A 17,907-nucleotide genomic window follows, 5' to 3' on the forward strand; every position below is an offset into this window, starting at 1 on the left:
ATCTTAGCGCTTGAATGAAATCCATAATTCTGTGAATGAAGTTAGTTTATGAGATATTAGATTTTGTGATTTTTCGTTTGAAATTAATAATGAACAATTATTAAAATGATATTTAAATAAGATTTTAGCATAGTTGCAAAGGTATGAGACTATACATTTTTTGTTCAAGGTTCGCGTTCAGTTGAAATACATTTTTTTCTGAGGAGTTAACATGAAATTATATGAATTATTTCATGTTTGTATTAGTCAAATTCATTATTTATCTTGTTGTGAATATATGATTTAATTTTATATTTTTTTTATTCTTCCAAGGATTTAAAGTATATGGGTATGCTACATTTTATGAAAAATTAAAACTGACAAATTATTATAAATTATAATATTACAGCATTATAATACTTCATACTTAATATCATAACTTATGTGATAGACTTATGAAAATAACAAATGATTAATTTATAGAATGAATCATTCATTGAAACACTGTAATAAATTTTATTTACAGTCAACGCTACTTTGTAAAATTAAACATGTATGTCAGACATACGTAATTAAGACATATGTATATCAGAAAAATGTAACTCACGCATGAATCAAATATAATTGAAACATGAATTTGATATACCTAATCAAAGCACATGTCAGATATACGTAATTGAAATATGGGTTTGATATATATGATTAAAACATAACTTGATGCACATAATTAAAACATGACTTCATACGCATAATTAAAAGAGGGGTCTGATAAAAATAATTAAAATAGGAGTCTCATAAACATAATTAAGCAACGAAAAAATGAAAGGACAGATTTAAATAAATACGGTCCATTAGCCTTTTTAATAGCGTTTAAAGAAGAAGAAGAAGAAGGGTAGCGGAAGCGTTAGGAGTGATTGTCCCGTAGGGATTTCATTGCAGCTGTTTCTATCGCGACGTTACACGAGCAAAGCAATGTTCGCGAAGCTCTAATCGCCCGTTACACAGACTACAATGCTATCCGATTAGCTGCAAACTTTCTGTCGAAACTTTTATCGCTTGCAACTTGCGAAACGTTACAGCAATCCATTCTCGCGTAACAGCATAATAATTCCTAACAATTTATGTTACCAAAGAGAAGTGGAAAGGAGGATAAAAGACTATTCAAATTAATAACTTTTGCTTTTCTGAACTTCTGAGAGCTTCCATAGTTTAACAATTCTTTAAAATCTGAAAGCTGAAGAATTCATAAGTCTCAAAATTAAAAAGTCAAAAATTAAGAAGCTAATTCTAGAGTTGAATAAGTTTTATTGTATTAAAAATAGAATATTAAAGGATGCTGAAGGTTAACAATTTTAGAGTACTCAGATTTCAAACAATTAACAAATTTTTGAAGATTCTAATGTTTGTACATTTCGAAGTTTCTAAATTTCAAAAATTAAAGATTATTAATCTTAAAAATTTCAAACAATTGCGAAGTTTAGAAATTTTTAAATTACAAGATCTCAAAGCTCAAAGATTAAAAAATTTCAAAATTGCAAAAATTAAAATCGTCGAAATCCCAAGATCTCAAAATTACTAAACAACCAAGATCCATAACCTTGAAAATTCCAAACTTACAAAATCCCAAGATGTTCAAATTTCCAAACACCCAAAATCCCAAACCTAAAAAGTTCCAAACTTCCAAGACCCTGAATCTTAAAAATTTCAAGATCCCCAAATCTCAAAATTACCAAATTTCCAAACACCCAAAATCCCTAACCTTGAAAATTCCAAATTTCCAAAACCCCAAATCTCAAAATTTCCAAACACCCAAAATTCCAAACTTCCAAGACCCCAAATCTTAAAAATTTCAAGATTCCCAAATCTCAAAATTACCAAATTTCCAAACACCCAAAATCCCTAACCTTGAAAATTCCAAATTTCCAAAACCCCAAATCTCAAAATTTCCAAACACCCAAAATTCCAAACTTCCAAGACCCCAAATCTTAAAAATTTCAAGATCCCCAAATCTCAAAATTACCAAATTTTCAAACACCCAAAATCCCTAACCTTGAAAATTCCAAATTTCCAAAACCCCAAATCTTAAAATTTCCAAACACCCAAAATCCCAAACCTAAAAAGTTCCAAACTTCCAAGACCCCAAATCTTAAAAATTCCAAAATCTCAAAATTTCCAAATACCCAAAATCCCTAAACCCCAAAAGTTCCAAACTCACAAACCCCCTCAGCTAAAAATTTCCAAACTTCCAAAATCTAAAATCTTCCAATCCATCAAAATCCCTAACCTAAAAGATTCCACAATACCAAAACCCTCTATCTTAAAAATCGCAAGCTGTCAACATTGAAAACCCCAACAATGTTATAAGAATTTCGAGCCACAGAAAATCTGAGCGTCGAGCACAGTGGACGGCGAAACGTTTGTCGAGGAGTACCCGGAACGCGTGTAAAACCGGAAGCAGAACCGGGATCTCGAGGAACGCTCGTGAAACCTTTCGAGCGTTCAGAGTGCCGCCAATGAAAATCGTGCTTCTAAATTCGTGAATTCTTTGCCGTATAAATCCTTTGAGGGATTCGTTCTGTTTTTCCAAGCTTTGGTAGCCGGATAAAAAGGAAAAATCGAGGTCAACCGGGCTGCGGGCGGAAACACCGGAGAGCTTTTCTTTGTTGTGGAACTGGCAAACCGCGATAATGATATAAATATTCATTAAGAGTGTTTCGTTGCTTCTTTATGTTGCCGGTAGCCCGGATGCACGGTGCAACAAACAGCGCGAAAAGCGAGGGACAAAAATGAAAATAAACGAATCGCCGTCTGGCTTTGACGCTTTAAAAGGGGTGAAATTATACCGAAGCTCGCATTTTGTGCGGAGGGAAAAAGAGGAGAGAAAAAAGGGGAAAAAAGGGGGACCGAGTCATTGTGCACGTTCACGATGTTACGTGTTGCGTGTTAATTTACGAAAGTAATCTCGGAGCGTGTATTTTAATGTCTGCGATTTACGACACGGTTATTATTCGATTTGCATATTTTCCTACGCCACCGTAATTGATAGCAGTTTAGCTGGGAAACGTTACACGATTATGCTCCTCCCTTGTTTTCGAATCGCTCAGCTGAAAATTCGTGCCATAGCTTCGAACTTAGGGTAATTAACCCCTTGCCTTGTGACATGGAGTCGCAGGTCGAATTATAACAAAAATAAATTATATTTGTCTTATGATTCAGTTTTGAGTTTAGTACAACTTACAGTTTATGCAATTCGAGGTAAATTCGAAGTATGAAATTTCAAATTTGTTTATTAATTTCATTATTATGATAGTGATTAGGGCTCTGACTGACTATAGAGAAAACATAATATGTTAAGGGGATGAACTATTTGTTTTCCACGAAATTTGTTTTCTCAGTCGAAATATTTAAATATTAAGAAGTTTGAGAATATAAAAACCTGAATACTATAAAATTCAAAAATAATTTCAGTATACGATAATTTAAAAATTGCCAAATAAGAATGTACATATGTACCGTGTATGTGAATATACATTGCACATAGCATGTCTCATGATACAACAAATTGATGGAAACTCGATTTTAATAACAGTAGAGTGAATCGACGAGAATGTTTGAAGCACTTTCGTGTAAGGACCTCTCCATGCAATTTAACACCGAGATTAAGATGTTTAGGATGGCACAGCGTGGCAAGAATTTCATATACACTTTACAATGTATGTGTGTATGTGTGTATAACGTGTAATTAATTTAACCTCGCATATTTCTTGCACCATGTAATTTCATTTTCAACGGTTTCATTATTGTTGGCTCGAAGGGGTTCCTCTCTCTCGACGGCTTTTAAATTTACCGATAACCAATTAACTTTAATGAAATGTTTAATAAAGTTCGTACATTTGAGTGGAGGGACTGCATTCGCTCTATTAATATCATTAGAAATTACTTTTTATTTCGAATTTGTCGACTGGAGACTGCATTTTATGAAGATATTTACAGGATTGTGGATTATCATGAATTTAACTCTTTGGTAGAATACAGTGTAAAATACAGTCTGTGAATTTTATGGAATAACGTTAACATTGAGTTAATGATATGCAAGCTTATGCTTTAATTCACATTAATTCACCATTACAGTCTCTCTTAGGTTTTCATACTGCTTTCTCCATCAGCATCGATCAAGTTATTTTAATCGTCATTTTTAAAAAAAATGTAAGAAACTACCTGAAGTTATACACCTACTGATTCATCTTATTAAAATCTGTAATTATATACGTTACACACTCTCATAACCTAATAAACCTTGAAATTGCAAATGAAGTACTTGCAACATCAAGTTTGAAGGCCCTACCCAATATTGCTTATCATTTTTGATAAAATGAAATAACCAATAATCACTAATAGTGTGGTTAACGAGTACAGGTTGCTAACAGACCCATCAGCCACTCTTCGGCATTTGTGCAAATTTTTCAAGGGTTTCAAGGGTGCAGACTTTCACATCAGCAGTATCATCTCTAGCCTTCTATTAATCTTTTATGATTTTCAATCAGTTCTCATTGGTCAGTTTTGTTAATAACTCGAAAATGAACTCAACTAATATCTTGACAAATGAAAAAGTTGTTCAGTTTCACCTACCACCATCTAGTACACCACTTCTCAGGCACCTTGTATTTTGGGAAGAATATCATAGGATAAATATTATGGACAAATTATTTTGATGACCCCCAATCGGTTGTTTCGACAAATGTAATCCAGCAAACGAGATAGGTGAATGCGAGAAGCGTTTGACGAGCCCTTCCGCGGTGAGAAAGTTGGATATAGAAGACGATTGGAAGGAAGAAATCCGAAAGAAAAGCAGACGTACGTGAGCCGCATAATGCGGACTCGGAATCCTTTTAGAACGGGGAATCTTTAGCGATGCCACGCTGACGTGGGCTACAACCCTGGAATAAATTTACAGTTCCCCGTATTCGGTTAATACCGTCTTATCTCATCGACAATTTCGTTGTTTTTCCGAAGGGATTCGGCGATAACCATTTGTTGTCTATCCGGGAAATTTTCCGCCACTTGGGAATCATATTGCGATGTTTAGGGGCTTAACGATATCGGTTCGCCTGGTACCATCGGTATGATGGGTGAAAGGTAGTCGGAGTTACAGGATTCAATCATTCTGAAGTTCTAATATTTTCGAATGTGAAGTGTCAAAGTAAATTCACAAAACTTGCCATATTCTTAAGTTAAAAAATTATGAAGTCCCAAAATTGTGAGGTTACAGTGTTCAAGAAGTGTCATCACTCAAGACTCCAACATTCCAAAGCTATTAAAGTTCCAGTAACTCCGAAATTCTAAAGAGTTAAAGTAAATTCCAAAAATTACAATGTCCCAAAGCTAAAAAATTATGAAGTCCCAAAACTGCAAGATCGACTAATTAGTATATATTGCTGATATTCTCTGAACAGTCGAGTCGCCATAAACTGCAGAAACTCGTAAACTAAATCAGCAATCGAATTTACATCTCACGTTTTCTCATCGAATTTAGTGTCCCTTCGGGAATACCATTTTACTAGCCGTGTCTCTAGTAGCAAATAATCGTTGGAGCGAATCACTGCGTAAAAGTTTCTTCGTCTGTTTGATCCGTCGTTGCGCAGCTCGGTTTAACGACTTCGTCGATTTTACGTGTCCCGAAATCCGGAGGAGGATTAAGACCTTAAGAAGCTATTGGATTTCGGTAAAAAATAACAGTACTCTTTTATTTTTTAGATTATGAAGTTTATTTAAGACTTGGAGGACGTTTTGACTCTTTGAATGCATCATGACAAGTGAAGCGACTCTCCAAAAATAAAATCTAAGCGTCTACTTAACGTTGAGTTGCACTTGTTCACCGCCATCTTGTTTGCGTTAGGTATCTCAAACTTGCACCTTCCAAAATAAGGCTTTGTTAACACTCAAACTACCAAACTGGTCAAATGACTGCTCCACAAGTTTCTTATTAGAAGATGTACATTTTGTAAAAATACATTCAATGAAATCAGCTTTGATTTGCCTCAAAATAAAGAATAAATGTGTGTACTAATTTATGTTTCGTCGTATGTATATTTATTTGTTAACTTCATTTTATAGTGCCTCAACCTTAGTGCCCAGACCCTTAGACCTAATAGTGTTTAGTCTTTTTAATGCGTACAATAAACTAATAATAAAAATCTAACAAACATTTTTAAAATTTCCACCTAGCTGAAATATCCAGAAGTACATTCTAACGTTTGGAGAAATAGAAATAGAAAAATGTGATCAGAACCGAGAAAAATTTGAGAAATAAACTGGCAGCCATCTCGAACACCTTTGACCAGTGATCCTTGTTAAAAGTTTACTACATCGACCTTTACGCTTTACGCTGATAGAATGAACCTATTTTCACTAGGTGTTACCTATCCGATAGGTATCGACGAAAAGATCCAACAGAGCTTCTTCTACCTTCATCCGATGACGAATTTCATTCAACCTAGACACGTACCGTTTACGATTTACGTTTCGGATTTTACGATCTTATTTCATCGACCGATGCTTCGCTCATTTTCTTTTTATACCCAATGCTTAGAATTCATTGCCGGATCTGTCGTCGATGTGGAGAGCGAATTGATTTTGGAAAATTAGAACGTTTGAAGGACTTGGTTTATGCATGGTCTGATAAACTATTTTGTTTAGAAGTAATTATTGGAAACTATCATTTAAGTACTAGATATAGTATGGGGTATAGAATTTCATTTTTACATTTATGAGAAATAATTCTGAAAATTTTTAAATTTGTTAACTTGAAAGTTTCTACGTTTAAAAATTGTCAAATTTAATAATTTCAGAATTTTCAATTACTACAATTAAAAATTTGTAATTACATAATTGTTTAATTTTCAATTATTCATTTTAAAGAATTTAATATTACGATGCGGGTCACCGATGACCCTCGCAATAGTCAACTTATCAATCCTAGCAGTATTACGTTTCCATAGAGGATGTTACATGGGGCGTGCAACATTCCAGCAGACGGGAAAACATAATTACCCGTAATACCGATGTCGGTAACTAGTAATAATCATTCCACGATTCCTGTAACCGTAACTGCATACTTCAATCAATAAAACAAGTTAGAACGATTCAATGATTGTCGGTAAAACGACACAACTTCAACGTTAATATCGCTGCGTTATTTAATTAAAATCAGTGTCATTATGCAATGGAACAACATTGTTTGTAATTATCAAAACTGCAATGGAATAATAAACACCTTCTATAACTATCACCACTGCAATGGAATAACAAACATCTCGTGTGACTATTAAAACTGCAAGAGAATAACAAATATCTCGTATGATTATTAAAACTGGAATACAATAACAAACATTTCGTGTGACTATTATAACTGCAATTGAATAACAAACATCTCGTGTGATTATCAAAACTGCAATGAAACATTAAGCATCTCATATGATTATCAAAACTGCAAGAAAATAATAAACACCTCGTGTGATTATCAAAACCACACTGGAGCAATGAACATCTCATATAATAATCAAAACTACACTGATGTGATCAACATCCCCTGAGATTATCAAAACTACAACAAAACGATAAATATCTCTTCTAACAATCAAACCTGAGGTGAAATAATAAACGTCCCCTGCGATTACCAAAAGAGTAATAAACTACTAAACATCTGTGATTATAAACTGCAATGAAATACCAATAATCTCGAAAGATAAACTACACCGAAGTAACCATCTCCACTGTTTATAACCACCAAAGCAATAAATATCTCGTACAGCTATAAAAGTCGCAGTGAAGCACCTATTATCAAATCTACACCATAATAAACACCCCAGGATTTCGAAAGGAAATCACCTAACCAGTGTTTAAAGTACAATCAAAAGTGACATTCGTTTCCTTTAATTTAAGCATATCGAAAGGGTCAATAGGTGGCCTTCGAGGGTGGAAAGTCGATCCGCTGTTAACAACTAATTTCGGTAATTTGCGTGAACGCCGAGGGACGTGAACCGACTGTGACACCGACACGCTCATGTCACTCCACATGATTTATATGACGTGTCCCGTTATAATGCCGGTCGACCATAATGCAATTCTAGGGGCTGGAAGCGCAGGAAGCGACACGAAGAGCAACACACCACGTGGTAACCGCTGTGAACACGATCCACCGATCACCTCTTACTCTTATACAATCATGTTACTCGAAAGCCTAACGAAGTTAGAGTTTTGCTTAAAAGCAAAAATGGTAGTAGGAAGCATTATAGTCACTTTGTGACAAATATGACTAAAATTATATATATAATTTCTGTAATCGGCGTATGTACTTAACCCCTTAACCCACAATTTTCTGGGGAGCCACAGCTAGCTTATTTCTGCCACATCAAAAGATGATCATAATCGTAGTCTCACAACGATTATAGTCTCACAAAGAGACACAGAAACTAACGAAATTAGAATTTGGACAAATCGCAATAACACGAAACAGGGTCGTTTCTCTCGGGAGGGGCGCGTGCAGAATTCAGAATATCGGGGGTCAAAATTATGCGACGTCAAATGAAACCCGACTTATTAGCAAAGTTTCCGAAAATATACGAGAACAGTCCGGAATAAATCTAACAGTTGATTAGGAAGAACAAGGAAACTGGATGGAGACATTTAAGCGCGAAATTGATCCCATTTCCGGTGCTGCAAAGGGGTTGAAAAAGAAGATGAACGAGTTGGGAAAAGAAGCAAGAGCCAGAAACGAGGAAGATAATCGAACAGTATCCGAGAAAGTTACAAGAACCGGGGACAAGAGTTTACTCGATTTGGCAAGTTCGATATTCACTCGCGTTACCCCGCAACCCCTTTAATCTCCCGTTCCCTTATTTCGTGCTATGGTCGACGGGTAAAGTACGTGCCTTCTTCGTTGAATTTCAAACGATCCTGCAAATCGAATGAAACCCGCCATGAATCTTTTCGCTTGAATACCGTGCTGCTTGAAGGGCTGTCGGGTCTGGTGAAAGGGGTAGGTTAACCCTCGACGTTCGGAAAACACGAAAGTGATGGTGGAACGTAGACGGATCACGAACACCGAGGATAAATAACCTCGCAATTTTGTTCGTATACTTGTGAATATCTGTAATTCGGGTTATGTTATTGTTTAGGGTGGATTCTGGAAATATGGGGTCGGATATGGAGTGAAAGGATTGGTTCTTCTATTTCTCAGGTTTTGTATTTAGAATGTTAGAAATTGGGGAAGCGAGAATTTGGGGATTTGAGAAATTGGGGAGGTGAGAATTGGGGGATATGAGAAATTGGTTATGTGAGAATTTTGGGATGTGAGAGTTTGGACATGTAAGAATTTGGGAACGTGAGAAATTTGGTGAATTGGAAATTTGGGATGTTAGAAATTTGGTGAATAGGAAATTTGAGGAGCTGGAAAGGGATGTTAGAAATTTGGTGAACTAAGGGGACATCGAATCATAAAATTATGAAAATTTAAAGAACGCAAAAAATAAAAAATATGAGGGTTCAACTTGTAAATTCAGGAGATTTACAAGATCAAAAATTTGGGAAAAATGTCCACCTTACAAATCACCAAAGAAACAACCAAAAACAGCTATTCCACATTTTCACCTTATTTTCCCACATACGTTCATCCCGTAAGAGTAGTACACGAGCGCATACGTTGAATAAAACAAAAGATAAGAACTGAAAGTAACCAGGGCTTTTTGCACGCAAAATTACAGTAATTTGTGCGAGGGTACATACACGCTCTCTCGTGTTCACATCTGTTTTCTTTACTTACGTGTCTCGTGTCAGCCGCAAGAAGGGGCGTATGTGCCTGCAACAATGAGTGCCCAGAAAATTAGAGAAGGGAATCCCAGCGGAATTCTTGTTTGTTTTCTAGGGAGCTTCATGCTTCAGCAAAGACTCTGCTCATTCGATGGAGGGCGCATGTTCCTCGGGAAAAACCATGCCATCATGCGATAACACGCGTCGGGGAATTCATGCAAAAGAGGAGAGAACCTAACGCAAGCCGAACCATTTTTTCGATCGTTAACTATGGAACAATTTTTGAAGCTTGTCGCTAACTACCAAAGCTGAAAATTGAGTCACTAATTTATCGCATGGCTAATGATCGTTTATTATAAACAACTCTGATTTAACGAGGATGAGGTACTAAAAATTCAAGCGCTGATTATAAAGTTCGTTTCATAAGTATTAGTATCAGCAATTTTCAAATTTATGTTTGTTAGAAGAATACTATCGATGAAGATACATATGAAGTTCAATAAACTTTATAATAAATAAAAATAGAAATTAACTGTGACAACAGAAATATTCATGTCACCCTTGATAAAGACACATATGAAGTTCAATAAATTTTGTAATAGATAAAAATAGTGTGCATGTTGTATACATGTGTATACATGTGTATACACGATCATACGTATACATATACGATACAACATACATATGTATACGAATAAGATTAAATACGAATTCTGAAAAAGAAGTCATTGATACAATAGGAGTATTTGAATGAATAGCAATGTAGAATCGGCAGACTACATTGGCAATGAAGTAAATAACGAGTTCGAACGAAAGAAATAATTGACTCGATTATTACATCGAGACTGTTAAAAATCGATAACAAGGTAGCTACCGTGTCTGAGAAGGATATTAATTCTGCATATTAATATTCCTGGTCGAAAAGGTTCTCGACAGCGTGTCAGACTCCCTGCTTTCGATCAAATCAATCTAGACTTTAATTTAATGGTGTTGGCTACAGGAGCCTGGGGGGTAAAGTGCAACTCGAGACAAGTACAAATAAAGAGAATTCCAATAATTTCGATGGAAAGAGACGGAGGAACATTTTGTAGCCTCCGGAGGATCGCGTGACTTCGGAACGATTTTGTAAGTTCGCCGTCCGAGAAATCCGCCGATGGTCCCGACGGATCTACCGCGGGAAACGAATAAAAAACGATTAAGTTTCAGGGTTGCCAACGAGCGGAATGCCAATCCTTCGAATTATTTTCCTGATCGTAAATTTACACGACCGAACGTCGAGTTTATATGTAAATCGGACGAGTCGGAAAATTTTCCCGTGGAAAATTTAGCATGTTAACTCAAAAAGTTTCGGGATCGAACGAACGTCGAAGAACTCTCTTTCACGGTGTCTGCGCCGCGGCAACTAAACTCTCGAAAACCGTTTAGTGAATCGACGCTCCGTAAGCTTTCATTTTAATACCGTTCAATGGGGCTCGTTACACTTTCACCGCGAAGATTTTTCTTCGCGTTAACGCTGCTCCGTTCATTTCGGTGCGGCGGCAACGATTCATAGAGCAAAAGGAACGACGTAGCTCCGTGGGATTATCGATTCGTCTGCGCTCGCGATACGCTGCTCTACCACGCTTGTTTCCTTTCAAAATTTAATTAACTTGCGATAACAGCGACTTGATTTGTTGTCGGAGAACGATATATCGCTCCTCGTGTGTACATTATGACTCGATTATTTTTATAATACCTCATGTTTTTTATGCGATATACATATTTCGTATAGCACCGCGTGTATTTTACACGGGTTATATCTTCTATGCTTATATCGCCAAGCGTTTTATTTACGACGTGTTATACTTTAGAAGGGTTATATATTACACGGATTATATTTTGCATGCGTTGTATTGCCCTCGTACTGTATTTTTTATGCGTTATATGCGCGATACGTTGTATCGAGCACGTGTTGTTTCTATGACGCGTTATATTGCCTATGTGTTATACTGCAACACGTTGTATCGTCTGCGTGTAATATTTCCCACATATTATATTGCCTACGCGTTATATTGCTTATGTTTTATGTTACCTATATGTTATATTGTCTATGCGTTATATTATCGACACGTATTGTTGTCCTCGCGTTATATTGCATACACGTTATATTGCCTATGTGTTGTATTACCTATGTGTTATATTATCGAAGCGTAATACTGTCCTCGCGTTATATTGTTGATGTATAATATTTTCCTCGCGTTATATTGCATACGCGTTATATTACCTACATGTTATATTACTGACGCGTAATATTTCCCTCAGGTTATGTTGCCTACATGTTATATTGCCGACGTGTAATATTGTCCTTGCGTTATATTGCCTATGCATTGCATTACCCACGTGTTATATTTTCTAAAACGCGAATAAAATATTTTTACCCACAAAAAAGTAATAAATGCAATCAACATCCAGATTGAAGGATTTTACGTTATATTTGTTCCTTTCAGAACAGCAACTCTGACAAAGCAATTACATTCGTTATTTAAAACAGTCTAACGAGAACAATGCATTTTTTTCAACGTTAAATCGGAAATGTATGGCTGTACGAATGGGAGAATGATTTTTATCACCGCGACAAGGACGGATAACGCGAGCTTATGAGACCCGTTATCGCCGTGAGAAATAAAAGAAAGGAAACCGCAACTGCATCATAATCAACAAAATAATCGGAATAAATCGCTTATTCTCGTGTTCACTGTTTCTTGCTTTTTTCCAAGCGACTGTACCACCACGACCCATTTTGCTCTTGTTTATTCCCAACTATAATCGAAGTTTATTGAAATTCGAATCGATTCGTGTTTGTTACGTGCACTTGGAGCGACTACGGCTCCTCTGGGGCCTATCGTTCCGGTGACAAATGTATTGTGTTTGTATGCACACCGTTCGATTTAAATGCTCTATTATTAAAACGTTCGCGAATGAACCTTTATTCACCTTAATTTACGACATTAAGTCGCGAAATAATGGAGATGAATTTTTACCTTCAATGGGTACTGTATGCGCTTTTGTAGCTTTAACCGTTTGTTAAAGGTTTGCACTCGAATGTAGACTTTCTTTGTAAAAAAATAAACTTGACAAGGTGTGGGGATTTAAATCCCCGAATTTTTAGCTTTCCAAAATTCTGAATTTTCAGGACTCCCAAATTCTTAGATCTGCAATCCGAAATCTGTGATCTCATTTCTAGATCACCAAATTCATAGATCTGCTACTCCTCAAAACCCGAGATTCATAAACTCCTAAATTACAAAATACCTGGACCACAAAATTTCCAGATTCATAAATTCCTAAACTAACTTCTAGGTCCACAAATTTGTAGATACCTAAATCTACCGTAGGTAAATTAATAAATACTAGAATTTCAAATTCCTAGATCCCCGAAACTCGTGGCCCCCAAATTCCTAATCCCAAAACTGTCTAAAATCCCTAAAATCTCCAAAAAGTCCTAGAATCCCCAAAAACCGACGAGTGGTAATTTTGTACAATACTTCTCGTAGAGAAAGCAGATTTACACTCGAGTGTACATGAATCATCCAACGTCCAATCGATCGCGTATCATCCACGTTTCCCTCCGACTTTTCGCAATTTCGCGTCCGGGAACTCGATCATAACGATAAATAGAAGCACCACGATATAACAATAGAACAAAGATAGCTAGCAGGTAATTTCCTCCGTATTTCTTACTTTGTACGCCGAGAACAATGAAAAACGTCTTGCGGTGGGTGCAACGTGACGGGAGAAAGGTAGCCTATCGTTCGCTACAGCCAACCACCCCCGATCCCTTTCAAACGACGAAGACGAAGACGAAGACGACAAGAAGCCTGGGAGGAGGCTTCTTCCATTTCACAGGGGAATAATTTCGGAAAATAGAGCAAGGCGACTTCTTCGTGGGACGAAGTGGCTGATCTTGAAAAGAATCGGAAGGGAGACGGAGGTTCATTCAACAAGTACGCCACCTTGAAAGAACGAGGGAAGACGATAATGCAGTTGCTTCGCGATGGAATCCCGACGTTTTCGGTATTCATGAAACCTCCAGACGGCATCGGAATTCGCGCTTCAAATTTTCTTATCTTAAGACTTCGTTTCCTGACTGCGAAATATTTTTCGATTAAAGTGCTCTGCAGGTTGATATAACAAATTTATATTAATATTGATTATATCGACTGTGTTAATCAGGGTAATATTAATCATGTAAATGTCAGTTTTATGTTAACTATGCTATGTTAGTATGATGTACTTCTTGTGGGTATTTTCTGGTCTCTTTTCATTGCTTCTTCAAGAATATTTATGAGAGTACTTGTTTTATGAAGAATTTATTTTTGTTGTAAAAAATTTATTTTGTTGTTCTGTGTAAAAATAATATATATTCAAGCTCAGGTAATTAATGTATGAACAATATTAATTTTAATATTAATGTAAATTATTAACAAAAACAATATTATTGATCTACTAAATATTAAAGTCTGAAAATGTATTGCTTTCAAGTCAGTATATTTTACTATCAACAAGTAGATGTAAATTTGTAATGAAGCAAACATGTTATAATAAAATAAATAATTTCTACACAGCATTTATGCCATTCATGATCTTAATAATATTACTAAATTATTATTAATAATTAACATAATTAATAGCATCTATTAATGTCATATTGATATGATCATATAATCATACAATCGATATCATTATACGATCATATTGATATGATTACAAACATCATTAACATTCTCCACATAAATTTCAATAAATCTGTACATCAACAATATTACACAAATTTCAATCATAATTAATACTACACATTATTCATGTTATTATAACACTATAGGTACACTAAACATCTTATCTAACAATAAAATTTTATCTCTAACATTTTATCTCATGTTTTCCAGTAATGAACATTATCGCACTGTCCCATCTGAAAGATCAAAAAGCCTTTAACTCCGAAATTTGTATAAGAGTCAGAATAAACGTGTCTTATAAACAATTCAACCATGGTTTACCATTTTGTCGTGCTTCACGCGATTTATATGACGATTTCATTGATTGCTCGAATATCTTCACACGAGATTCCTCGTATCTCGGTGAAATTCAATTTTCGGATTTTCCCGTGGGAAAAGCGCGACATTCCAGCCCGGAAATTCGATGTTCACGCGTGTGCAAAAATATTGTACAATAAAATAAAATAACATCGAGCATCGATACCACTTCGATCGCTTCAACTCAACTACTCCAATTTTTTCCCCTATTTCTAAATGTTCTTTCTCTAAAACTTGTTCGAACAAGTTGGCACAAATTTGTTTCAATTCAACAAATTCGTTCAAACTACCCAACAGATTCGTTCAAACTATCCAACAGATTCATTAGAACAATATTAAAATAAAATTGAAATTAATCAGTCAGTGACAAAATTAATGTTTAATTACAAATTGTGAAATCCATAGATTGTAGCGTCGTAGTTAGGACTCAAACCGTTTATGAACCAGATGATGACGGAAAAAACCTAAACTGTTTTAGGGCACCATATTTTTCAGACCATAACCGTAGTTAATAGTCGCGATGTAAACTTGCCTCTAAAAATTAGAATTTTTTCCAAACTACATGAAGAGCCAAACCGTTCAGCCTTCCTCCCTCTATCTTCTATTTCCTCCCTCTACAGCTTACGTTCGATTGACAGAACCACCGCTCCATAACCAAAAAATTGTTTACTCCTCACATACCAAAATGTAAAAATATCAGAAACGATTCAACATTCAACCAAGTCACTTTAAACCCACTAAGAACCTATTGCTGAATAAATTCAATCAGCACCTTCCTATATTGTTCATTTTTCAACCTATCTTATACACGACGAGTTCACACGACACACTGGGTGCAGCTATCGTGCTTCAAGAATAATCGAGAAGATACATCAAAAATTTATGGAGTGAATACAACCTGTAATTAGAGATTAGATCAAATTATGACTATCGATCGGTTCGAAAGGTTGTTATGGACATCGCCATTAAGGTACTCCTCGAGATTCAATCAAGAGACAACCCTTCGTCATCGTTGTCGAAAAGCATGGAATACAAAGAGTCTGGACAAGCCCGGAAAAGAGTTTCCCTCGGAAAACTTTGTCGAGGAAAGAAAAGACGCAGACGAAGGGAGAAGAGAGCGGAGAATAAAAAGATGGTGCAAGCTTGAATGATAATTAATTACAAGGGAACTCTCGTCGGAAGCTCTCGATTCGCGATGCGCGGTAGAATATGAAATTCAATTAGCTTCTACGTGAACCCGCTTCCGGGTTGCTCTTCCAGTGAATTAAAGGCTCCGACCGCCATCACCTATTTCCTCGGTTTTTCCAAAACTTTTTTGTTTCCACTCCTGCCGCCACTCTGAATTAACTCAGACGCGCGACCGCCAACTTTTTGTTTGCGTAATTACGTCAATTTCTTGTTCGAACTCTTTCGCGAATATTTTCTTGTATTAACGAAGGCTACAGTTTGCGGAGCTTGAGATGAATTTGTTATGGGGAGAGTCTATGGATTTCTTCGATTTATGGGTGGGGTATACTGTCTTTTAGTGTTTTGGGAAGGGGATGTATGGGTAGATTGTTATTGATATGTTGTGTAAGGGGTGATCAGATTTTTGGGTGGTTTGAAAATTTGGGATGGGAGGAATATGGGAGTTTGAAAATTTAGAAATTTTGAAGATGAGGGAGTTTGGGATTTGAGAATTTGGAATTTGGGGGATGTGAGAATTTGGGGATGTGAGAATTTTGGGACGTGAGAATTTTGGGACTTGAGAAGTTGGGCACGTGAGAAATTGGGGAAGTGAGAATTTGGGGATGTAAGAATTTGGGGACTTGAGAAGTTGGGGAAATGAGGAATTGGGGAAGTGAGAATTTGAGGACTTGAGAAATTGGAGAAGTGAGAATTTGGGGAAGTGAGAATTTGGGGATGCGAGAATTTGGAGAAGTGAGAATTTGGGGATGCGAGAATTTGGGGAAGTGAGAATTTGGGGAAGTGAGAATTGGGAATTTGAGAAATTGGGGAAGTGAGAATTTGGAAATGTGAGAAGTCGGGGAAGTAAGAATTTGGGGACTTGAGAAGTCGGGGACGTGAGAGTTTGGTAATGTGAGAATTTGGAAACGTGAAAAGTTAAGTATATGAGAATTTAGAGATTTAAAAATTTGAGTTTTAGAAATTTCCAAATTTGCGAACTTGAAGTGTTGGAAACAAAAAAATGCTTGTACATAATACTTATCCAAATGTAATCACTCCACAATTTAATAAATTAAAAAAGTAAAAATTTCAAACTACCCAAAGTGCCAAATTTCATACCATAAAATCCATATAGCATCTTTATAAAATTGCAAAGAATAACAATCCACCTTACTAATCAGATTGATCCATTAACCCAAACAGTGATTCGAAACGCATTTTTCTTAGAGAAATCGCAGTTCATTACTTTTAATTCAAGGCGCATGACGAATAGCGTTTAAAAGTAATCTTTTTTCGCTTTCAACGTGTATTAGATAATTATTATCTCGTGCATTATGCGAATGATAAACACACTAAGAGATGCCTTAATGGCGATATAAAAACCGGTTCGAATGGAAATTGGAATTAAAAAGGGGAAAATGAAAATTACACAGCTGCGCAGGAGATTAGGTTAGAGAAGCGTATAATTATTAAGAGCGATGTTTTGTTATGCAATGATAATCGCCTCTTTATCGTCTCTTGATCAATCACTATTAAGACTCTTAGTGACGTTAAGATCACTACAGCACTGAGATCACTGAAATTTAATATAATCGAATAATTATGAGAAGAAGACATATTTTATCTAAACAGATAGAATGCCTAAACTATTTTACCTTAAAAAATGAACAAAAATTGAAAATCAAGTGAAATGGAAATTACAAGATTTATTACGGAAATGTGATTGAAGGCTTAAAGTTCACCGAATAGTGAAAACATACGTGAGAGTAGTCAGCGTCGATAGGTACGCTCGAATTTCGTAGAATCGGAAACGCCAGGTTGGGGAAACGTTTGCCGGTTCTCGCGTCGAAAAATCTCGTCGGAAATACGTGCCGATGCGATT

General features: G+C 36.0%; 1 protein-coding gene across 14 annotated transcripts in view; it reads right to left on the reverse strand.

The window, feature by feature from the left end:
- Positions 1 to 17,907, reverse strand: part of dlg1 (MAGUK family member discs large 1) — a 360,229-nt gene that overhangs the window by 142,386 nt on the left and 199,936 nt on the right. For 13 of the 14 annotated variants that reach the window (XM_076534964.1, XM_076535000.1, XM_076534978.1 and 10 more), the window contains one exon: positions 9,800 to 9,835. The exons of the other annotated variant lie outside the window; for it this stretch is intronic. In XM_076534964.1, the coding sequence (XP_076391079.1) occupies positions 9,800 to 9,835 (36 nt within the window). The remainder of the gene's footprint in view (positions 1 to 9,799; positions 9,836 to 17,907) is intronic. 14 annotated transcript variants of the gene reach the window in all.

This window comes from Megachile rotundata, chromosome 1, assembly GCF_050947335.1.
Source record: "Megachile rotundata isolate GNS110a chromosome 1, iyMegRotu1, whole genome shotgun sequence".
In the NCBI taxonomy this organism is placed as follows: Eukaryota; Metazoa; Arthropoda; class Insecta; order Hymenoptera; family Megachilidae; genus Megachile; species Megachile rotundata.